The 25,511-nt window shown below is 42.5% G+C and overlaps 1 protein-coding gene across 2 annotated transcripts; it reads left to right on the top strand.

Moving 5' to 3' along the window:
- On the top strand, positions 1-25,502 carry DEFB128 (defensin beta 128). Of its 2 annotated transcripts, none has more exons than XR_006200162.1 (2): positions 1-71; positions 25,135-25,210. XR_006200162.1 is itself a non-coding variant. In XM_042930141.1 (2 exons), the coding sequence occupies exons 1-2, from the start codon at positions 23,777-23,779 to the stop codon at positions 25,368-25,370; spliced, it is 288 nt and encodes a 95-aa protein (XP_042786075.1). In that variant the 3' UTR covers positions 25,371-25,502. The 2 variants fall into 2 exon arrangements, 1 of the variants encoding a protein (XP_042786075.1); XM_042930141.1 differs by lacking the exon at positions 1-71 and adding an exon at positions 23,777-23,828 and having other exon boundaries at positions 25,135-25,502.
- The last annotated feature ends 9 nt before the right edge of the window (positions 25,503-25,511 follow it).

The following is a 25,511-nucleotide window of genomic DNA, read 5'->3' as shown; positions in this document are numbered from 1 at the left end:
GTCCACCAGCCTCTGTCCCCAGAGAGCACCTCAACAGGCCTCTAGGTGTTTGCCCAACCAGAAGCTCCAAGGTAAGAAATCAGCTTCTTTCACAGAAAGACTGGGTATGTGTTTCAGTCTGTTGTCTCTGCATCGTGCCCTACGGGGTTGGTAGCCAGCCAAGAACTGTCTCTCCACGTATTACAGTCCTGTGGGGCCCATGAATGCAAGCCCTGCTGGTCATCAGAGTCAGGCAATCAAGAATTGTCCCCTGGGTGGCAGGCATAAAAACTGGGGCACCAGATGTAAAAACTAGGGCCCCATACGTGTGCGTAAATTCCGCTCTGGGCATCGTATTCTATAGTAGCAGAGGGAGAGAGCAGAGATAAGTGCCTTTCTCTTGAGGTCTCTGGAGAGGGTTACAGTTGGCCCTTAGATGTGTGTTTAATTAGCAGCCTGTTCCTCTCAGAGCTGCAGCTCTGAAGATAAGCTAATAGACCCCTTTCACAGAGTGGCCGGTCACCTCAGTCCGCTCTGCCCTGGTGTTAGTAGTGGGTTAAGAAATCTTTCTCTGTTTTTGTCCTGTGAGACCTGTGAGTGTAAGCCCTGCTGGCAAATAGAGGCAGGCAGTTGAGAGGTGTCCCCTTGGTGGCAGCAGTAAAAACCTGGGGAGTCAGAAGCTGTGTAAGCTCCTTTCTGGGAGATATTGGTGAGCTGAGTGAGGCAGAGGAACAGCACAAATATGGCGCCCACCGGCCCCGGTCTTTGGAGAGTATTTGCATAATCCCCTAGATGTGTGTTCAATTAGACGCCTGCCATGCTGGAGGTAGGATTTCTGATGAGATTGTGTCTCAGCCTCTCCTACCTACTTCAGTGTGTTTTTTTCCCCCAATCATCCAATGTATAGGAATTGTTCAACTAGACACCGTCCTCGCCCCGCCTCACCCACCCAAGGAAATTGTTCTGTAAGTAGCCGTAGATTCAGTGTGGCTGTGGAAGGAGGTGAGTTCAGAACCCTCCTACATTGCCATCTTGAATTGGAAATCTCCTTGCTTTTCTTTTGATTGACTAAATATTTTTCACTTTAAATTTATCCCCATCCCTTGTTTGGAAGGCACACACTATATTTACTTAATCAGTAACTTAGCTTTTTTTTTTTTTTTAACGTTCATTTATTTTTGAGAGAAAGAGAGCGCATTGGGGCAGGAGCAGAGAGAAGGGGACAGAGGATCCAAGGCGGGCTCCGTGCTGACAGCAGCGAGCCCAGTGTGAGGCTCGAACTCGCAAACTGTGGGGTCATGACCTGAGCTGCAGTTGGATGCTCAACTTCATGTGCCACCCAGGTGCCCCATAGAAATTTTATCATACATACTCACCTATTAAAATCTAATTAGTGTCTTTCTCCTCCTTCTAAAGATTTAGAGCATTATATATTCCACCTCTCCTGACTTATGCACAATAGATTCTGTGTATTTTAGTTATATAATTTTTAACCCAAGACGATATGATTATTGTTTTATAAATCAAGCCTTTTCTCCTTGGTATTATTCCATGATCTGAAGTTAACTTTGTTGGATTTTGATATAGTGACTGCAGCTTTCTTTTTACAGGTGTTTGCATGGTATATCTTTTCCCATCCTTTCATTTCGAGACTACGTATATTTCCATATAAAATGTATATATTTGTAAATGGCATATAGTGTAAAAAACTCATTTATCAGGGTGCCTACGTGGCTCAGTTGGTTGAGCATCCAACTCTTGATTTCGGCTCAAGTCATGATTCCAGGTTCGTGGATTGAGGCCCTTAAGCCTGCTTAAGATTCTCTCTCTCCCTCTGCCCCTCACCTCTACTCTCTCTCTCTCTCTCTCTCTCTCAAAACAAACAAACAAACAAACAAACAAACCCAGAAACACCCCCTTCCCTCCAAATCCAAACCCATTTATGCTCAACACATGATTCACCATTAAGGAAATGCAAATGAAAACCACATTGAGATACCACTCCACATCTGTTGGGCATCTACTATCAAAAACCCCCCAAAATAGCAAGAGTTGGTGAGGATGTGGAGACATTGGAATCTTTGTGCACTATTGATGAGAATGTAGAAAGGTGCAGTTGCTAAGGGTAATTGCATGGCAGTTCCTCAAAAAACTAAAATAGAACTACCCTGTGATCCTGCAACTTCACTTCTAGGTATATACCCCAAATAACTGAAAGAAGGGTTTAGAAGATATATTTATACACTCATATTTATAGCACCATTATTCCTGGTGGAAGGAACACAAGTGTCACAGACAGATGAATGGATAAACAAAATGTGGTGTATATACATACTATGGATAATAATGCAGATTTTAAAAAGAGGGATATTCTGAAACGTGCTGTAACATGACTGAACTTTGAATATAACATTATGTTATATGAAATAAGCCAGTCACAAGGAAGATAAATACTGTATGATTCCACTTATGTGAGGTACCTAGAGAAGTCAAATTCATAGATACAGAAAGCAGAAGTGTGGTTTCCAGGAAGTGAGCGGAGGGGAAAATGAGGAATTATTGTTTAATGGGCAAAGAGTTTCAGATTGGCAAGATTAAAGGAATTCTGGAAATTGGTTGCACAACAACGTGAATGTACGTAACACTACTGAATTGTATACTTAGAAATGGTTGAGATGGTAAATTTTATGTTATGTCTATTTTACTACAATTAAAAAATATTAAAATAAGCCATGGCTCTTTCATGGGTCTCTAATTTTCTAGTGAAAAAATCCATTCATATTTTAATTTGTGTATTTTTTTAAATTTTTTTTTAACGTTTGTTTATTTTTGAGACAGAGAGACAGAGCATGAACGGGGGAGGGTCAGAGAGAGGGAGACACAGAATCTGAAACAGGCTCCAGGCTCTGAGCTGTCAGCACAGAGCCCGATGCGGGGCTCGAACTCACAGACCGTGAGATCATGACCTGAGCCGAAGTCGGACGCTCAACCGACTGAGCCACCCAGGCGCCCCTAATTTGTGTATTTAAACTATTTACATGTATTATGATCATCAATATGTTTGGGTTTTGGTTTATTTTTGTTTTCTGCTTGTTCTCTCTTTTTTATCTCCCTGTTTCACCTTTTCTGCCTTCTTTTAGATTATTTGAATATGTTTCTAGTATCTCTTTAAAATTTTTTCATTGATTTTTTTTTTGACTATATTGTTTTTTTGTGATTTCTCTAGGGATTATAATATATAATCTTATCTTTTCATAATCTACATAGAATTGATATTTGAATGGAAGGTAGTATTCTCACCACTACATAAGTCCCTTTATACTGTCCTCTGTATGTTGTCATATGTATTACATTTACATATAGTAAAAACCCCATGAGACCTGTTATAGTCATTGCTTTTAGTTGGTTTACACATATATTTTTTTAAAGTTTATTTACTTTTTGAGAGAGAGAGAGAGAGAGAGGCAAAGTGAGAGAGAGAGAGAGAGAGAGAGAGAGAGAGAGAATGCTCTGTGCTGTCAGAGTCCCAATGCGGGGCTCAATCCCATGAACTGTGAGACTGTGACCCGAGCCAAAATTCAAGAATGGGACACTTAACCGACCGAGCCACCCAGGTGCCCTGTTATATGTATTTTAAAGCACTTAAGAGGAAAGACTAGTCTATTATATTTACCAAAATATTTACCATTTCTGTTGCTCTCCCTTCATTGTTGAACTTCTATTTTCCTCTGTTGTATCTCCTTGCCTCCCCCCACCACCTACCTTTTTTGGAAGAAAGTTCTTCCGCCTTTTTTTTACAGCAGGGTTGCTAGTTTTCTTTTATCTGAAAATGGCTTTCTTTTCTTTTCTTTTTTTATAAAATTTTGTTTAATGTTTATTTTTGAGACAGAGAGAGACAGAGCATGAACGGGGGAGGGTCAGAGAGAGAGGGAGACACAGAATCTGAAGCAGGCTCCAGGCTCTGAGCGTCAGCACAGAGCCCGACGCGGGGCTCGAACTCACGGACCGTGAGATCGTGACCTGAGCCGAAGTCGGGCGCTTAACCGACTGAGCCACCCAGGCGCCCTTCTTTTCTTTTTTTTAAACAAACACTTTATTGACGTATCATTGACATACAAAAAGGTGTACATATTTAGTGCACGCAATTTGATGAGTTTGGAGACAGGTACATAAATATAAAACCATCACCCCAATCAGCACCACATGCTTATAAACATATATGACCTCCAAAAGTTTCTTCCTACGTTTAAAGCCTATTTTTCATTATTTAAAAAATTATTATTATTTGTTTATTTACTTATTTAAGTTTTATTTATTTAAATAATCTCTGCACCCCACATGGGGCTTGAACTCGTGACCTGATATCAATAGTTGCATGCTTTCCCAACTGAGCCAGCCAGGTGCCCCTAAAAATATATTTTTAAATTTAGTTAGTGATAAGAACACTAAACGTAAGATACATTGTTTTAGCAAACTTTTTTTAAACTTTTTTTTTTTTTTTAATGTTTATTTTTGAGAGAGAGACAGAGTGCGCGTGGGAGAGGGGCAGAGAGAGAGGAAGACACAGAATCTGAAGCAGGCTCCGGGCTCTGAGCTGTCAGCACAGAGCCCAACGTGGGGCTTGAACAACGAACTACGAGACCCGTGAGATCATGACCCGAGCTGAAATCGGACTCCGAAGTGATTGAGCCACTCAGGTTCCCCATGTTGTAGCAAATTTTTAAGTATACAATGCAGTATTGTTAACTGTAGGCACTGTGTCCTACAGTTCTTACATTTGCATAACTGAAACTTTGTATTCTTTGACCAACATCTCTCCATTTCATCTCCCTCCCTGCCCCCAACGCCAGTCCCTGGGAACCACTACTCTACTCTCTGCTTCTGTGAGTTTTATTAATTTAGATTATTTAAGTAGGACTATGTAGCATCTGTTCTTAAGTGTCTGGCTTATTTCACTTAGCATGATATCCTCCAGATTCACCCGTGTTGTCACAAACGGCAGGATTTCCTTTTTTATTAAGGGGGAATAATATTCTATTATATGTAAATACCACATTTTCTTTATCCATTCATTCATCAGTGGACATTTAGAGTACTCCATGCTTTGGCTGTGGTGAATAATACTGCAGTGAATATGAATGTGGCTATCTCTTTGAGATCGTGATCTCACTTCCCTTGGATATACACCCAGGAATAGGTCGGTGGATCGTTAGGGGAGTTCTATTTTTAAAAAAAAAAATGTTTTTTTAATGTTTATTTATTTTTGAGACAGAGAGAGACAGAGCATGAACGGGGGAGGGGCAGAGAGAGGGAGACACAGAATCTGAAACAGGCTCCAGGCTCTGAGCTGTCAGCACAGAGCCCGACGTGGGGCTCGAACTCACGGACCGCGAGATCATGACCTGAGCCGAAGTCGGCTGCTTAACTGACTGAGCCACCCAGGCGCCCCAGGGGAGTTCTATTTTTAATTTTTTGAGGAACCGCCATACGGTTTTCCATAGTGGCTGAACCAGTTTACATTCCCACCAACAGTGTACAAGGGTTAAAAAATTTCCCATATTGTTGCCAACACTTGTTAGCTTTGTTTGTCTGTTTTTTGATCATAGACATTCTACTAGGTGTGAAGTGATATCTCATTGGGGTTTTGATTTGTGCATTTCCCTGATGGTAAGTGTTGTTGAGCACCTCATATACTTGTTGGCCATTTGTGTTTTTGGAGAAATTTTTATTGAGGTCCTTTACCCATTTTTAAAAATCAAGTTAATTGTTCTTTTGCTACTGAGTTGTAGGAGTTCCTTATATATTTTGGATCTTAACTTCTTATCAGCTACACGATTTACCAATATTCTCTCCTAGTCCGTCGATTGCCTTTTCACGCTATTGGTTGTTTCCTTTGTTGAGTAAGCTTTTTAGTTTGATATTTTGGTAATTGTTGGCTTTTCCTCCTCTTCTTTCTCCTCTTTCCTTTAGTAACTTTTAACATTTCTTCCTCTTTTGCCATCTTCCTTTGTGATCTGATGACTTTTTGTAGTGGTATTATTCTTTGATTCTTTTCCCTTTACATTTCATGCATACACTGCAGCTCTTTGTGATTTCCACAAAACATCTTATAGTTACAACATCCTGTTTTAAGATGATGACAACTTAAGTTTGCTACAAAAACTTCATACTTTTACTTCTCCCCTCTTCAGAAAATAGGTTTTCACATGTTTTTGTATTGTCTCCATTAACGAGTTATTATAGTTACAGTGATTTGCACTTGTTAAAAGGGATTTTAACATCATTGCAATATATAGGGATTCTGAATTTGACTGTATGTTTACCTTTACCAGTAATTTTTTTAAAGTGTTTATTTATTTTTTTTTTTTTATTTTTTTTTTCAACGTTTTTTATTTATTTTTGGGACAGAGAGAGACAGACAGAGCATGAACGGGGGAGGGGCAGAGAGAGGGAGACACAGAATCGGAAACAGGCTCCAGGCTCTGGGCCATCAGCCCAGAGCCCGACGTGGGGCTCAAACTCACGGACCGCGAGATCGTGACCTGGCTGAAGTCGGACGCTTAACCGACTGCGCCACCCAGGCGCCCCTAAAGTGTTTATTTTTGAGAAAGAGAGAGAAAGAGAGAGACTGCAAGTGGGGAAGGGGCAAAGAGAGAGAAGGAGATGCAAAGAGAAGGGGCAAAGAGAGAGAAGGAGATGCAAAGAGAAGGGGCAAAGAGAGAGAAGGAGATGCAAAGAGAAGGGGCAAAGAGAGAGAAGGAGATGCAAAGAGAAGGGGAAGGGGCAAAGAGAGAGAAGGAGAATCCAAAGCAGGCTCCAGGCTTTGAGCGGTCAGCACAGAGCCCGACGAGGGGCTCGAACTCACCAACTGCAACATCCTGACCTGAGCCGAAGTAGGACGCTCAACCAACGGAGCCACCCAGGCGCCCCCAGTTTGTGTCTTTCTGAGATGAGCTTCTTTCCCTTAGTAATACGCATTTAAATTTCCTCCATGTCTTCTCATGGCTTGCTAGCTAGCTCACTTCTTTTTGGCATGGAATAATTTTCCATTGTCTGCACGCACCGCAGTCGTTATCCATTTCCCTTCTGAAGTACATCTTGGTCGTCTCCACGTTTTGGCAAAATTATGAAAAAAGCCGCTTTAAACTTCTGTCTGCAGGTTTTTGTGTGGGCTTAAGTTTTCAACTCCTTTAGGTAAGTACAGGTTTCCCGCAGTATCCAAAAGTGGAGCGTTCCTGTGAAATCTTTTGTGAGATGGCATGGTGTAAAATGAAGAGACAGTTACCATTAGTTTATATGAGAAAATTTGAGGGTGTTCCCAGACCCCAAAAGTAACCTCTCTTAGGCTTTTCCGATATCTTAGGACACACCTTGCCAATGAATGCACAGAATAAATCGAGACAAGGCACAGATGCTCACAGACCCACTTTCTGGCTCTGGTGGCCTGACGCTGAGATGCCGAGTGTAGGTCCGGGGGCAGGAGTTTGACGGGGCCACTGTTGTTACTCGGGGGCACACCGCCTCCATACCAGCTGGCTGCAAAACAAACGCTGAATGCTGGCTTCGCTTTCTGCCTTTTTTTTTTGTGGAAGGAAGAATCCTCCTCGGGTTTCTTTTGGCTAGTGAAAACAGCGCTCGTGGGGGGCTTTCGTACAAGCAAAGTGGTGTACCGTGAACTTTTGGGAAGTGGGGGATACCTGTACCCAGGAACCACAACTGTGGAATCGTACAGTAAGAGTGTCTTTAGTTTTGTGAGAAGCCACCGGATTGGCTTTGGTCTTTCAAGTTGGTTGTGCCATTTTGCATTCTCACCGGCAACGCTGGAGAGTTCCTGCTGCATAGCCTCCCCAGGATCTGGCGTTTTGGTGTCTAGATTCTGGCCGTTCTGATAGGTATGTTGTGATATCTCACGATTGCTTAAACTTGGACTTCCCTGACGACAAATGATGTGAAGAATCTTTTCGCACGCTTATTTGCCATCGGTGTATCTTCTTTGTTGAAGTGTCTGTGAAGGCTTTTGGCCCATTTTTTACTTGGGTTGTTTATTTATTTATTTATTTTTATTACTGAGTTCTAAGAATTCTTTGTATATGTTGGATAGCAATCCTTTATCACATGGGTCTTTTGCAAATATTCTCCCCCAGTCTGTGACTTGCCTTCTCATATTCCTGACATTGTCTTCTGCAGAGCAGAAGTCTTTAATTTTAGTGAAGTTTACCTTATCAACTATTTCTTCATGGATTGTGCCTTTGGTCGGTTATGAAATTCTTCAGCTCTAGGAATTTTTTAAAAGTGATTTCCTTTTTTTTTTTTTTTGAACTTATTTTGTTTAAGTATTGCTTTCCCAATTTTGTTTATTGCCTGTCTATGTTTTCTTGCAGTTCACTGAACTTCTTTTTAAATGTTTATTTATTTTTTAGAGAGAGAGAGAGAAAGAGAGAGAGAGACAGAGACAGAGCAAGAGCATGGGAGGGGCAGAGAGAGAGGGAGACACAGAATCTGAAGCAGGCTCTAGGCTCTGAGCTGTCAGCACAGAGTCCGACGCAGGGCTTGAACTCACAGACCTTGAGATCACAACCTGAGCTGAAGTTGGACGCTTAACCGACTGAGCCACCCAGGCACACCTCACTCAACTTCTTTAAGAGGATTATTCTGAATTCTTTGGCAGTTTACATATCTTTATTTTTAAGGGTTGGTTATTGGAGTCCTATTACTTTTTTTTTTTTTTTATGTTTATTTTTGAGAGAGAGACAGAGAGACAGAGTGTGAGTGGGGGAGGGGCAGAGAGAGAGGGAGAGAGAGAATCTGAAACCGGCTCCAGGCTCCGAGCTGTCAGCACAGAGCCTGACACGGGGCCCGACCCCACGAACCGTGAGATCATGACCTGAGCTGAAGTCAGACGCTCAACCAACTGAGCCACCCAGGCACCCTTGGAATCTTATTACTTTTTTTGGGTGGTGCCATGTTTCCCTGATTCTTTGTGATGCTTGTATCTTTGTAGTGGTGTCTGTGCCTTTGAGGACGCAATCACCTCTTCCAGTCGATACAGGTTCAGTTTGGCACGGAAGGACCTTCACAAGTCGGTTCAGCCTGGGGTTCTGGACTTTTCACTGGCAGGTGGGGCTTGCTGTGGGGTCTCTGGTCGGATGGAGCTCCTGCCTGTGCTGTGAGCTTTGGTAACGCTGGTGGCTGGCCTCCCACCTGCTGGCTGGGTTCCGTGGTGGGGAAGTGTTGCCTGTTGGGATCCACGGTCAGGCAGTGCCAGTCTCTGGGCTCACCGGGCTCCTTGGTGGAGCGCTGCCGCTGGCTGGGCTCCATAACTGGGCAGGGCCACTGGCTAGTTCCTGCAGCCACCCCTGATTGGATGGGGTTGCAGTTTGTACTCCCTGATGAAATGGTGCTTCTAGCTGGATTTTATGTGCAAGTGAAGCTGCAGGCTGTGCTTCATCGCTGGGTGGGGCTACTGGCTGTGGTCTGACACTGGGCAGGGTTGCGGGTTGTGCCGTGTGACCGGTTGGGGTGCTGGCTTTGCTCCCTGGCCCCTCGGAGTCACTGGCTGTTCTCTGTGGTTGGGCAGGGTCCCTGACTGTGTACCACGGCCAAGCAGGGCCATGGACTGTGCTCTGCATCTGGGTTGGACCATGGGCTGAGGACCCTCCCGGGCAGAAATGCTGACTGTGTTCCCTGGCCAGAGGGATTGTTGACTTGGCTTCACAGGTGGGAGGAGCCACTGCCCGGCCTCTCTGTTTGGGCAAGGTCATGGCTGCAACGTGGTTGCAATGCAGTGCTGGTCACTGTGAGCCCCACCCCTTCTTTGTTCCAGCTGCCTTGCTGTGGTCTAGGTCTGTCAGTTGTCCCGGTGTTCTCCGAGATAGAAGTGGGCTCCCAAGGAGGGACCCAGAAATGCTGGGGAGGCTAAACGTCTGGGGAGAAATTGTGGGCCCAGGAGATCATGCTTGGTGTGGCACCCTGTTTGCCTGGGGGAGGGCTGATCTGGTCAAAGTGAACCTGCTCCTCTTACCTTTCTAAAGTAGGTTTCCTTGGTTTTGGTGCTTCAGCCTCACTCTGGGATTTTCAGAAAGGCATCTTGTCTGTAGATATTTGCTAATTTGTTTTTCTGTGGGGAGGACTTGATCCAGGGGCCTCTTCTTCCACCATCTTGCTACCTTCAACAGCAGAAGTACATTTGGTTGCAACACAGAGACTGAATCTGTGTGTATTCATGGGTGTGACCGTGGGACGGGAGAGAATGGGAGAGCTCTGAGTAGAGAGCATATTCAGAACAGCGTATAAAGTATGAAGGAGGGATCTTAGGAATGCCATTCAGTTTTTCTCTGATAGTGTCCTTTCCCGCTCCTCTCATAAGCAACCTCCTACTGATTTCTCAAGTCTCTGCTTCATTGGAACTTCCAAAGCAAGTCTCTTTAAGCCCTGGACTACTGTTGACCATTTTAAGCTCTTCTTCGTTTAATGTCCTCATTAGTTATTTATTGAGCATGTATCACATTCTAGAAACTGTCTCAGGGGCCAGTAGTATGTACCACAAAGAGTTCCTACCGTCATGGGGTTTACATTAAAGTGGTTTAAAATAGTGAGCAAAACCAGGTACTGCTCTCACTTTCATTGAGCCTTCTGTTGAGTGAGGCAAACAGGCAGTTCAATGGCTGCTGCTGAGGGCTCTGTAAAGATTGAAAATGACAAATTCAGATGCCACTAATCTGTAAAGTTTTGTGATTTTATCCAGCGTTCTTATCAGTTGTTCTTTTTTTTTTTTTCTTTTTGAGAAGGCAAACACTTAAAAGGATCTGGGGATCCAGTCCAGTTAAGTGTCCAACTTCAGCTGGGGTCATGGCCTCATGGTTCGTGAGTTCGAGCTCCGCATTGGGCTCTCTGCTGTCAGTGCTGAGCCCGCTTTTGATCCTCTCTCCCGCGCTCTCTGCCCCTCTACTGCTCTGTCTGTCTCTCTTAAAGATAAATATTAAAAAAAAAAAAAAAAAAAAAGGAGGTAAGGTTGAACTTTTTCCTTACAGATAGGTGCAGAAAATGATAGTGTTTGGATTCTTAAGATGTTGGCAAGAAAGCAGTTGAAGCGATCAGTCATGGAGTTGCCGCTGATAAAGAAAAGCGAGGAAGGAAGAGTCTGATTGACACATGAAATGTACTTGAGTCAAGGGAGTATATATCTTGATGAATTCAAGGAGAAGGCTTCCATAATAACAAAATCAGGGAGCTGAAGATGTGACTGGGTGTAATCCCAGGAGGCAGAGTTAGGCAGAACAGATTCCATTCAGCTTACGCTGCTCACACATTAATGAGACCCTGGAGAAGTCCTGTCAAGCCTCTGAGCCTCAGTTTCCAAATTTAAAAAACTCTGGCAATGACACCAAACTCGAAAGTGTTATGAATTTTGTGTTTTTTTTAATTTTTTTTTTAACGTTTATTTATTTTTGAGACAGAGACAGAGCATGAACAGGGGAGGGGCAGAGGGAGAGGGAGACACAGAATCGGAAGCAGGCTCCAGGCTCTGAGCCATCAGCCCAGAGCCCGACGCGGGGCTCGAACTCACGGACCGCGAGATCGTGACCTGAGCTGAAGTCGGACGCCCAACTGACTGAGCCACCCAGGCTCCCCGAAAGTGTTACGAGTTTTAAGTGTGGTAACTTAAGTGGCATTCAGTGCATGGTTGGTGCCCATAGAATATTTGCTTCCTACTGTGTGATGCCCCCCAGCCTTGTTTTATTCCTTCCCTTTCTCCTGTCCCTATTGTTAGAGTCCTAGCGAAGTTATTGTCCCATGAAATGAGATGAGGAATAAAGAAATTGTGCAGGAAATCCAGGTCAAGGGACTAGAAGATAAAAGACCTTAAGAAGGAGAGCTTGAACAAGGTCAATTCCTTCATCTAGGTCACATGACTAGGGCGATTTCAGGGATCAAGGTAGTCCAGTGTGGGAAGTACAGTGAACTTTTCGGGGAGCCTCTGATAACCCTTCTGTCTGGGCAGACAGATCCCAATCTCTTTGTACCTGTGACTTATCTCTCCTAGTCCTACGAACGGGCCCTCACCCCAGGGCACCCCAGGGCACCCCAGGGCACAGCATGCTCTGCAGCCACTTACGCACATACCCTTCTGCCATCGTCCAGAGAGCAAAGACCTACAAGAGATTTCCCATCTCCCCGGGAAGACAGCCTGGCATGCAGGGGACTGAAAATTTGCACGGGTGATCATGGGGTGGGTGCAGAGTGTGTGCGCCTGTAGTTCTCCGGAGGCGAAATTTGTGTAAGTGTCAGAAACAAGATAGGTTCGTTTATAAAGCTGTATGATAGCAGATAAGCAAGTTGAACACAGTTCTATTTGTTTTGGGACAATGAACCACGATTCTTTGCGTTACAATAGCAAATACAAAGAAAACATACCATTTTAGTACAATGCAATATACATTGGTACTCTATGTAATCCCAAACTGGTTGGAGTCCTCATTACCTAGCCACATGATTACTTGGGTATTTAGACTCTGGAAGCATGTTGACGCAAAAATGTCTCTTCTTGTTGAATGCTTGAATATGTAACAAATTGTGCTTTCTTTTTTGGTGATTGTTATTTGTAAAATAAGAAAAGAGTGTTCACTCGTTTCTTTTGGTGTCTGTGCCCTCCTGTCATAGACATGTGGCACTATCTTTTAGCTACCCAGCATCTTTCAACTCCTCTGTACCTCTCTGCGTCTTTCAACCCTCCTCTATACCTGTGGCCACTCTGTCCAGCTTTCCCCTGAAACGCGCCCTCCCCTTCCATAGTATATAACTGTCAGTTGGAAAAGGTTGCCAATGTCGCATTCCCCCTGCATCTAAGTGTAGTCATATAATTCGTTCTTACCAATAACGTGTGAGGTGAAATGATTGGTGTCACTTCTGGGAAGAGGCTTTTAAGAATCAGTTATGATTTCCTTGTGTTTCCATCCATTGGCACCAATAGTCTGGACCTCAATGGTCTGTTAATGAGAAACATAAAGAAAGTGTATGAACTTGTGGGGCACCCGGGCGGCCTAGTTGGTTAAGTGTCCGACTCTTGATCCCAGCTCAGGTCTTGATCTCAGGATCCTAGGTTCCAGCCCTGTGTTGGGGCTCTGTGTTGGGTGTGAAGCCTATTTAAAAAAATAAAAAAATAATTAAAAAAACAAGAAAAAAAGGAAAAAAAAGTATATGAAGTTGTTAAATGATCAGGGTTAAGGTCTCCTTACAGCGGGAGATGTGGATCCCGGTAGGACAGCTTACTGATGCGTATGATGGTGGCCTCTACAAGTGACATCGTGGCAGTGCCTTTCTGCAATGGAGCTAATGTGAACCCAGTCCCTGTGCTACTGCACATCATAATGCCCCTTGTTAGGATAGATCAGCATTATACTTGCTAATAGAATGGCGTAATGCATTTTCCAGGACCATAAGGCTTTACAACAATCTACTACCATATCAAGGAGCACACGAATGTCCTAGAGCTCCCTCTAGAGGAGTAAACAGGATGTTTTACAGGTGTTTCTTGTGGGCTGAGTCCCAGTCTTCACTGTAGATCTTCTTTTCTTTTAATTTTTTTTTAACGTTTATTTATTTTTGAGACAGAGAGAAACAGAGCATGAACGGGGGAGGGTCAGAGAGAGAGGGAGACACAGAATCCGAAACAGGCTCCAGGCTCCGAGCAGTCAGCACAGAGCCCGATGCGGGGCTTGAACTCACGGACCGCAAGATCGTGACCTGAGCTGAAGTCGGACGCTTAACCGACTGAGCCACCCAGGCGCCCCTAGATCTTCTTTTCTTTAGTGCTATGGGCAGTGTGTGGCTTTCACTTTCTCCGTTATATACTTCTAGATTAGTTTAATTTTTGTATAAAGTCATATAGAACCTTGCCATTTTAGAAACAAAATAGATTAGAAAAGAATCACTCTGATTGTTGGAGTACACGAGGGGGGGCAAAGAGACTAGGCAAGAGAGTTCTGTAAGAACAGGTGGGAGGTGATAGGGAAGGAAGCCAGGAGGAGAAGGTAGAGCTAGGGAGTGGGGCATAGGTGTGGAGGGGTGGGGGGTGGCCAGTAGGGGAAGTAGAGGATGAAGCATCTAGGTGTCTGCTTCAGTTACCAGTGCATGTGGTGAGGACACAACCTCCACTCCCAATGATCTCATGCACTCCCCAAATTACAGAGCGGGTCTTTCCTAAAAGGACAAAGGGGTATTTTTATCCCGGGGGATAAGCTGAACGAATAGCTTAGAATACAAGAACTGGGGTGGACATCTAGTCCAACGTTTATGTCACAGACAGGAAAGTGAAGCTGAAGAAAGAAAAGGGAGTTATCAAAGGATCACCTAGCAAGGCTGTGAATTTGAGTCCTCATTGATTCACAGACCAGGGATCTGTTTCCTTTATCCCTGAAACCCTTCTCATCTCCCTCTCCAGAAGAAACTAAGATTAAAAGTTGGTTGTATAGACTTGTATATATCTTAAAAATGTTTTTCTAATGTTTATTTATTTTTGAGAGAGAGAGAGAGAGAGAGAGCAAGCGTGAGCACAAGCAGGGAAAGGGCAGAGAGAGAGGGAGACACAGAATCCGAAGCAGGCTCCAGGCCATGGATTTCAAGCATGAAATCATGACCTGAGCTAAAACCAAAAGTCAGGTCCTTAACCAACTGAGCCACCCAGGTTCCCCAGTAATGCCACAGATTTTTAAAAAGTTTGTTTGTTTGTTTACTTACTTATTGAGAGAGAGAGAGAGAGAGAGAGAGAGAGAACATGTGTATAAGTGCTGATGCGGAACTTGATCCCACAAACTGTAAGATCATGACCTGAGCCAAAATCAAGAGTTAGACACTTAACTGACTGAGCCACAAAGGTGCCCCTCTGAATTTGTTTATTTGTTATAACAAGGTTTTTTTTGTGTGGAATCTTTAAGGTTTTCAGTATATAATATCTTGTCATCCCCAAACAATGGCAGTTTTACTTCTTCCTTCCCCATTTGGATGTCCTTTTTTTCTTTTTCTTGCCTTATTGCTCTGGTTAGGACTTCTGATGCTATATTGGATAAGTGGTGAGAGTGGGCACGCCTGTCTTTTTCCTGATCTTAAAGGAAAAGCTTTTAGTTTTTCACATGAGGTCTCTGTTCCGTGGATACAAGAGTTTCTTCCATTGTCATAGACTGTGGTTTTAACTTCCAACAGAATAGGTCATCTGTTAAAAACATAGCCAAGAAACCTGACCCCATATCCGAGAAAGCATTATTAAAGGTCGTGACATGTTTGTGAATCAGAGTATCTAGCTTTAACTAAAGATATATATCTTGTATAATAAAACTGATTTAAAAAAAAATTCACTCCAGGACCATTCAATTTAGAGTTTTACCTTCCCTTCCCCTTCCCCTTCCTCTTCCCTTTCTCTTTCTCCTTCTCCTTCTTTTTTTTTTTTCTTTTTAAAGAGAGACAGAGCACCCGAGCAGTAGAGGGAGAAAGAATCTTAGGCAGGCTTCATGCCCAGTGTGGGGAAGCCCAGTCCCATGACCACGAGCTCATGACCTGAGCTGAAATCAAGAGTCGGATGCTTAACCGACTTGAGCCACCCAGGCGCCTCTAGAGCTTTTTTCTAACATAGCATTTGCTTGATGTAAAATGGCTAGTGGTGTGGTTGGGACAACTTGCTTCTCCTTATACCTGATTTTTAATTTCAGAAGATATTGTGCACACAAATTTGTTTAGAGTTGCCTACACAGGGTAAAAACTATAATGGTTGCTTTTGAATTTTTAAAGGTTTTCCCTGATATTAGAAAATTCTTTTGTTAATGTTTTGAAGTCTCTAGATGTCCACGGACCATGAAGAACAATCATAGAAACATGTTCATCATGGCTGGGGCTCTGCCTTGAAGTTCTGGAGTTTGGAATGCTTGGGCGGCTAATGAGAGGATTTGCTTTGGCCACTAGGTGGTGCTCGAAGTCCAAACTACCTGAATGTTTTCATTTTCATTTTATTTGTTTGTTTGTTTGTTTACTTATGTTTTTGATTTTAGTTCCATTATAATTAGCGTACATTGTTACATTAGTTTCAAGTGTGCAGTTTAGCGATTCAACAATTCTATATATTCCTCAGTGCTCGTCATGATAAATGCAAACTCTGAATTCGACAGTGGAAAGGATGGAAGAAAGGGGGAGGAAGCATGACTGCAGTGGGTTTTTCAGGGGCTGCAGGAATACTGGATGGAGTGTTTCAGCTGGGAAAAATATGCCTAACATCTTCTGTTGCCTCTTGGGCTGATACGAAGGGAATGGATTAAGAACCCAGTTTTGACTAACCTTGAAAGTTTATACATGCTCTCTGAGGTATAACAATTTTGTTGCTTCAAAAGTTTATAATTATCTGTAACTATTGTTTTCAACCTAAAACAATATGGAAAAACTCCAGATGAAGTAGGTATTTTGTTGAGCCATTACCTACATACCTAGTTTGCTCTCTCAGTAAATGAGTTTTCAAAATAACATTTTTACCCTAAAATTATTTTGATTGAAAAAAATCTTTTTTTTTTCTTCATTTTTCTGAACATCTGAAGGTGTATGTGAACTCCTTCTGGGAACATAGGCTTTCCTCCATAACCTGGCCTAGAGGTACCTCAGATCTCTCTGGATTGTTCTCTCAAAGGATGAATGTATCTCTAGTTGATTTCTTTATTTTTAAAATATTTTATTATTTTTTAAAGGGTAATCTCTATATCCAATGTGAGGCTTGAACTCACAACCCCAAGATCAAGGGTTGTGTGCTCCACCAACTGAACCAGGCAGGTGCCCCTGTGTCTCTAATTTAGGTTTTAAAACTCTCAGAGAAAAACCCCTGCAAATGAGTTATTTCAGGGTTTACTTTCTGGGCTAGATGATACCAATTGTCCTGTGTGAATAAAGTGTCGGTTCAGGTTTGGAAGCTTGCTGGCAAAATATGCCCTTTCTGACGGTACGTGCTTTGTTATAATCACTCGGCTGAGTAATGGAATTGTTCTAGATCACTGGAAGGAGCCTGACCTCTGGACATGAGATTGAATATTGTCTTCATTTCCTATTGGTGCAATTACAAATTACAACAAATTTAGTGGCTTAAGCCCACACAACTTTACCATCTTATAATTCTGCAGTTAGTCCGGAATGGGTCTCACTTGGCTAAAAGCAAGGTGTCAGCAGGGCTGTGTTCCTTTTGGAGTCTTTAAGGGAAAATCTTTCCTCGTCTTTTCCAGCTTCTAGAGGATTGGATTCTTTGGTCATGGCCCCTTCCTCCTTCTCCAAAGCTAGCTACATAGCATTGTCAGATCTTTCTTTGACACTGACTCGTCTACCTCCCTCTTCCACGTTTAGGTGATCCTTGTTATCACATGAGACCCATCCAGTTAATCCAAGATAGTCTCCTTATTTTAAGGTCAGCTGATTAGCAAGCTTAATTCTGTCTACAACCATGACTCTCCCTTGCCATGTAACATACATGCACAGCTTCTGAGAATTAGAATGTGGACATCTTTAGGGGACCATTACTCTTCCTACCATAAATATTATTAATGCAATTTTTCCTACCTTTAGAACTCAAAATTTCACATATAGATGGTCCCTGACTTACAATGTTTTGTCTTAGGCTTTTTGATTTTACAGTGGTTGCGAAAGTGATACATGTTCAGTAAAAACCATATTTTGAATTTGAATTGTGATCTTTATTTATTTATTTTAATTTTTTTTTGCATTTATTTATTTTTGATAGAGCACACTCACAAGTGGGGGAGGGGCAGAGAGAAGGAGACACAGAATCCCAAGCAGGCTCCAGGCTCCGAGCCGTCAGCACAGAGCCCGACGCGGGGCTCAAACTCACAAACCGCGAGATCGTGACCTGAGCCAAAGTCAGACGCTCAACCGACTGAGCCACCCAGGCGCCCCTGAATTGTGATCTTTACCCAGGCTAGTGATGTGTGGTAAGATATTCTCTCTTGATGCTGGGTATCGGCAGTATCCAGTCAGCCTTGCGACCGACCGTCAGGGTAAACAACCGATATACTTAACAGCCATGCTGTAACCATCAACCATTCTGTTGTTCACTTTCAGTACAGTAGTCAAGAAACTACACGCGATATCCACTGCTTTATTATAAAATAGGCTTTGCGTTAGATGATTTGCCCAACTGCAGGTTGATGTAAGTGCTCTGAGCGCATTTAAGGTCAGCTAGGCTAAGTTATGGTGGTCAGTGGGCTAAGTATATTAAATGTATTTTTGATTTATGATATTTTCAGCTTAGAATGGGCTTATCAGGATGCAACTTCATTATAAATTGAGAAAAATCTCTATAACATGTTTGTTTTTACTATCAATTTTTTTTTATTATTGAGGGAGAAGAGAAATATTTAGCTGAGATCAACTTGGGTTTAGATACACAGAAGGTGAAACATGAAGGCATCTGGCATGTCGTTGGTTGATTGACAGATCTGGTTTCTTCTGCTTATGTTTTTTTTTTCTTTTTTAATGTTTATTTATTTTTGAGAGAGAGAGAGAGAGACAGAGTGTAAGTGGGGGAAGGGCAGAGAGAGAGGGAGACACAGACTTAGAAGCAGACTCCAGGCTCCAGACTGTCAGCACAGAGCCCGATGTGGGGCTTGAACCCACGAACTGTGAGATCATGACCTGAGCCAAAGTCGGACACTTAACTGACTGAGCCACCCCGGTGCCCCTATCTGACACTCTTTGAACTTAAAAAAAAAAGTCACTTCAAGTTTTTCAATCATTATTACTAGAGACTTACTCTGACCATCTCTAAGGCCAATCTGCTGAAACCAGATTCACTAATTATCAGTTAACCATTTATTTCTCATAAGTAACATATGATCTTTTTCTTTTATCTTGTGTTCCTCTGACCTGATAGTTCTTATCAATAAAAGCCTCGAAGAATCAGGCAGACATGGGTAGCCATACATCTCACCTGGAGAAAAGTCTGTCTTTGGCATGCTATGGAATGCCGCATCAAAGCCACTGGTGATACCTCTCTATCCACATATCATGGTATTATTTAACTCTCAAAAAAATAACAAAAACAGGGGCGCCTGGGTGGCGCAGTCGGTTAAGCGTCCGACTTCAGCCAGGTCACGATCTCGCGGTCCGTGAGTTCGAGCCCCGCGTCGGGCTCTGGGCTGATGGCTCGGAGCCTGGAGCCTGATTCCGATTCTGTGTCTCCCTCTCTCTCTGCCCCTCCCCCGTTCATGCTCTGTCTCTCTCTGTCCCAAAAATAAATAAAAAAATGTGGAAAAAAAAATTAAAAAAAGAAAATAACAAAAACAAATAAAACTTCAGATTCATTTTTGATTTTATAATATGATCTGAAACACACTGCAGCAAGGAGACCAAATCACGACATTGTTTATTTCATATACTTTCATCTGTTAATAGTTCTGGGGGGGGGGGAAAAGGAGAGCAATGGTTAAATGGCATATTTAAAGCTACTTAAAGTACTTATATCTTTGAAACGATTTTTTTAAATGTTTATTTTTGAGAGAGAAAGAGACAGAGCGAGAGCAGGGGACAGACAGAGAGAAGAGACACAGAATCTGAAACAGGCTTCAGGCTCTGAACTGTCAGCACAGAGCCTGACACGGGGCTCCAACTCACAAACTGCAAGATCATGACCTGAGCCAAAGTTGGACGCTTAACTGACTGAGCCACCCAGGCCCCCCCAGCACCTATATCTTTAGAATTTAAGCAAATATCGTTTGTGAACTGGTATTATCACGAGACATTTGTATGCTTTTTGTGTAATGTTTCACACTTATTGTGCAAACACACACACAAAAGTTCCAAATGTGCATTTCATAAAATATGACACATTCCTGGTATACTTGGGCCTCAGGAGTGCAGTGGAATGAGAATGAACAGTAATATACAGCAAATTGCAATCCTAATTGGGTCCCTCAGTCTTAACCTAATAAATCTATTTTGTGAGACAATTTATGGATTAAAAGCAGATTCTCTTAAAATGAACATTGTATTTCTAAATTTATATCAACCTTCTGCAAGAAGCACATACATACTTTGTTTCTATGATATTGCTTGCCTATTTTCTACTGGGTCATTTGTCATTTTGTTATTGATTTGTAAACACTCTTTATATATTATGGATTTTAATCCTTTTATGGTATAGAATGCATTTATAAATTTTATTCTACTCTGATTATCTTTTTTTTAAGTTTATGTATTTTGAGAGAGGGAAAGAGAGAGAAAGAGAGAGTGGGGGAGGGGCACAGAGAGAGGGAGAGAGAGAATCCCAAGCAGGCTCCATGATGAGCATGGAGCCCGACACAGGGCTGAATCCCATGACTGTGAGACCATGACCTGACCCAGGTCTTACACTGGCTTGAACCCTCTCCTGCGTGCATTTTGTTATAAAGATGTTACGCACTTTATGTAGTCAAATCTGTCACTCTTATCATTTTTAATAATTCTCCTTTGTCCTCATTATTAGCTTTATTTCCTTTGAAGTTATTTATCCTTATTCATTTAAGTTCTTCTTTTATATTTTTTATTTTTCTGAAACTATCTGGTGGCATATATTTAGGCATAATGGTGGATAGCAAACATAGCCGAATATGGTTCTTCTGTATTGGGTCATGTCTGCTTGGCCAATAGGCCTGTTTCTTGAATCAGAGAGATGAATGTAGACTTTGTATGCTTATAAGTGTGTGTGTGCCCAGGGAGTGTTGACTAGCAGACTCTATTTTAAACTGAGTGGCTGAAAAGCAAGCAAGCTCACTTTATTTCATCTTACTTCTTACACAGTTATCAAAATAAATGACTTTTGGAGTGTGATGTCTAGAAGGCTAAACATCAGTATGTTAACAACAGAGGCAAGAGTATGGGTGGTCTATTTTCACCTTTTTTGTTTGTCTGTGTGTCTGATTTTTTCTAGCATGAAGTGTTAATTCAACTTCCTCACATCTCTAAAGAAAGAACAACAGAAGAATCTTGCTTGAGTCCTCCAGTCTTTGTAAGAGGGAATTAGGAATCCTATTCCTTGTCTGGATTTAGCCTATTCAACATTTGGGGAAGATAACATCTTGAGTAGAATTCAGAGGATATTTCTAAGAAATATAACACATTTAAAGTTCATTTATAAGTAAGGTATTAAAAGCAATTTGTATGACTGTGGGTCACAGTGGGAGGTGCAGTTACAAACGTTGATGGGTGATTTTTCTTTTTAATGACCACAACTAAAATGCAACATTTAATTATGCATCCCTGTCTACTCAAGGGGAAATCTCTTGCTTAGCCACAAAGGGCTTTGAAAATGAGACTGTGTGCTTTTTGTGCCCCATAAGGATTGCAAAAGATCTCTCTGATATTAAAGAGTTGACACAGGTGACAAGGAGTTGACCAACAAAGACTTAGGAATCTATTCAAGCAGGCAAGAGATATTACTTCCAGGATGTAACAATGTCACCTGTGAAAATCAGAAATACGAATTCTCTCAATATAGGTTGCTCTCCGAGTGGTGAGTGGGATATAAGGAGGTGGGTGGGAGGATGTCCAGTCAAGTGCATGACCAATAAATTTTGTGAACAAAGCAACATCTTGTATTTGAATATTTTGTCTTGGCCTCTCAAAGACTGACCCAAAGGAGGCAACTGCCCAAAAGAGGCAAGTTAGCTAATAGCTAAGGCCTTTACTTTTAGGTTCATGGAGAACCTGGGTTGATCATGGGATCAACCTGGGTTGATCCTAGTTCATTCCCTACTAGCTGTGTGACATTGGACACATTAGCAATTCCCTAAATCGTAGTTTTCCAACTGGAAAGAGAGAGGTATTAATTTTGTACTTCATAAATGCAAAGGCTTAAAGTAAGTGATGTATACAAAATGCATTTGTCATATAGTAGGCACATGTAAGAGGTCATTGAGCTGAAACCAATGAGGTACTGGTGGGACTAGTACAGATCTGGTGGGGCCACTGGTCAATTCTTGTTCCTCATCTTGAAATATCAGTAGCATTTGGCACTTCCTCCTCCTTGACAAATTTAATTCACTCTGGTTACTGGCAAACATAATATGCTATACACAGTATTCATTCCTAACCCTAGCTGTAGCCTGAACCCTGTGTTGTGATACAAGTTTCATTATCATCAACAAATATTTATTCAGCCTTCACATATTCCCAGATTCTTTGTGGTCACGGAAAGCTATTTGGGTGGGCTGTAATTCAAAATTACTGTAATTACTAATTACTGTAAATTCAAAGTTCTGGTGTCCAGAAATTGGAAAACATGGTAAACAGAATTCTTTAGGAAATGTCTTAATTAACTTCATTACTGTCTTGGGTATTTTATAGAGCAATAATTTGTTTGGTTCTTTGCAATCATTCATTCCGTAATTACACACTGAGAATATAGCATGGGTTTTGTGTTGTGCATTAAGAACTCCAAATTGAACAAGGCCAGTGGCCTGCCCTTGAGGGGCTCATAGATTATTACAGATGAACAAATAATTGGAACGTGACGTATTGTGACCGCCACCAAAAATATGGACAAGATACAGTGTTGACAAAAGAAGGGAGTTTGCAGCATATTTAGTTGGGTCAAGGGAAACTTTCACAGTCGTGGAGATGACTGAACTCGGTTTGGAAGGAAAATTAGGAGCTCAATAGGGCCAGCTTGATGGACAGGATGGGAGAGCATGATATAAATTTGTGAAGGGAGATTTATTTTTTATTTATTTATTTTTTAATTTTTTTTAATGTTTATTTTTGAGACAGAGAGAGACAGAGCATGAACGGGGGAGGGTCAGAGAGAGGGAGACACAGAATCCGAAACAGGCTCCAGGCTCCGAGCTGTCAGCACAGAGCCCGACGCGGGGCTCGAACTCACGGACTGCGAGATCATGACCTGAGCCGAAGTCGGCCGCTTAACCGACTGAGCCACCCAGGCGCCCCAAGAGAGATTTAAATGTGCAAAGAAACAGGTTGTGGAAGTAACAAGTTGGGTTGAGGCACCCACACCAATTTGGCAGAAACATAAGTGGTTCTCTAAAATGCCTAGAGAGGTGAGCAGAGACTAGCAGGGACTAGTTCATAATGCGTTGAACACTGTACTAATGAGATCTGATTTTTTTTTTTTTTAATTTGCTCTTTTGAAAGACTTCATTTGTAGAATTGCTCTGTACTGGAGAAGACTTCATTGGAGACTCCAAAGTAATACCAATCTATCTGGGCAAACCTTAAGGCAGTCTTAAGATGCATTAAGACTAGATGACTTTCTGGAAGTTTCATACGTAAAAATACTATTTTTCCTACAATAGTTTCATACAGTAAAAAAATTACTATTGGATGTGTGTATCTGTCTGCCTTTATCAGCTAATGATTTACTTAATCTTCCAAATGGGTTACTTTTGCGAGTAAAAGTTGGCACCAGCTGGATGGGACATTGGAACAAGAGGAATAAACTAGGACTGACTCACACAAATAAGGACATATGACCAACCAATTGGGCTGATGGCCCAGGTGGAGAAATCAATGTTCCTGCTCTCTGGGAGCTCACATCCTGAGTAAAGAAGAGTGGGTGTGATGCGATGGAACATTCTGTAACTGTGAACTCCAAATATGGGAATGAAGGTAGGGTAGACTTGGATTTCCTGTCCGTCCATATGGGTTAAAACGAGAGCTCAGAATGCTGATAGCACCCAAAACTCTAGTTTCGTTCTTGAAAGACCGTGTGTGACAGAGATCGCCGGGCAACGAAATTGTGCTGCCTGTTTCTCTTGGGAAGTCTGTAAACATGAAGCTGTTTCTGGTTCTCATTGTGCTGCCCTTTGAGGTCCTACCAGCAGGTAACTTGTCCAAATGTACCATGAAACCCTAGGAGATACTACTCTGTCTGTAGGAGCGGGGCCAGGGCCTTCAGATTGTTGCTGTCTTGCCCATGTCATCAAAAGTACCCACTCCCCCTGAGTCTGTGTCTTAGAAGAAAGCATTCAGGGTGGTAAGAAGACATCAGGGCTGTACTCTTGGAAGTCCTTTCCAAAGGGAGGCATGAACCCATCCTCTAGAATGATCTTTGTAATTGAACATAGTTTTCACACAGGAACCTCACCATGCCTTTTTCCGTCCAAACTCATTTTCAGCCTATGCTACAACAGTAATGAGAACAGTACAAGCTTTGGAATCATGTAGATGTGAAGTTAAAATATATCTTGACCACTGATTAGTTGTATGAACCGAGCTAATTATTCCCTTTGAATTTCAGTTTTCTCATCTGTCGATTGAGTATGGATGACCCAGTTTCATAATGATTGAATTTCATGTGAGGAAATGTCTCTTTTCTCCCTCTTTGTTCTGTGAGCTTGTCCAAATATGGGTACAGGGGCAAATAAAGATTAGAAACAGGCGATTTAGGACCTCCGTACAATACTCCGAATAGTTTGGATCTCTAGGGAGATGGGTACTCATGGAATTGGGTTTGATTCCCTGGGCAACACATTTATTTGAGACAAAAAGGAGGAGAGAGAGAGAGAGAGAGAGAGAGAGAGAGAGAGAGAGTGAGAGAGAGAGCAGAGCCAGGAGGAGCATGGTTATGAAGACACAGAGGCTGGATAAAGGAAGTTCTCTGCAGCATTTATTGCGGAGACCCACAAGGTGTTGGCAAAGGGAGATTTCTGCTGCCCGTGTCAATGACTGTGAAACCCACTGTCTCTCTTAACTTAAAAAGCCCTGTCTGTGATACTCTTTTAAAGGTTAACTTGGCTTTGAGTCATGCCACGGTGGCAAGTTGGCACTCTTTGGGGACACTGGACCCGGGTAAGGCTGAGCGAGTACTGACTTTGGGGCATGGGAGACAGAGTCAGATTTGCCAGAGCCCAGGGGTGGGACATAACAACAGTTGGTAACCATGCGTTGGTCTCTCTTTTCTGGTCATATAGGTTCTGATGTTCTCAGAGATAACTGGGTATTGGCTAGGAGCCTGGGGCTTTGATGTCCTTAATTTGGGATGATTTGCCAGGAGGAGGCGCTTCGTTTTCTCTCACCAGCATATGGTTGACTTTGGAACCACAGGAGGCCAAAACTTACGGGAACCACACACGCCTTCTACTCTGCCTCCGGAACTAATCTGCGTCCAATGTTGTTTTCTGTGCACAGATACGGCACGACCCAGGAAATGCTTTAGTAATATAACAGGCTACTGCCGGAAGAAATGCGAGATGGGGGAAATCTACGAAGTGGCATGTCGAAATGGGAAATTATGTTGTGTTAATGAAGGCGAAAACAAAAAACACAAGAAAGCCCCAAAGTCACCTTCCTTTTTGGTACAGCCTGATGGGAAGACGGACTATGTTATTTTACCCACCACCACACTTCTTACAATCCAGATATGAGTCAGGGGCTGGCTCCGCTGGTCTCCACTCTTCCTAAACCAGAAACACCACCTCTTCGGACATCCTGGGGCAAGAGATGTATCTACTTCTTCTGTGACCTTGATTCTCCACATAATAAAGTTTTTTTTTTTTTGCTTTGCT

The sequence above is a fragment of the Panthera leo genome, chromosome A3 (genome assembly GCF_018350215.1).
Source record: "Panthera leo isolate Ple1 chromosome A3, P.leo_Ple1_pat1.1, whole genome shotgun sequence".
Taxonomy (NCBI): Eukaryota; Metazoa; Chordata; class Mammalia; order Carnivora; family Felidae; genus Panthera; species Panthera leo.
Note: the sequence above shows the minus strand (reverse complement) of the source record. Positions and strands in the feature narration are given on the sequence as shown.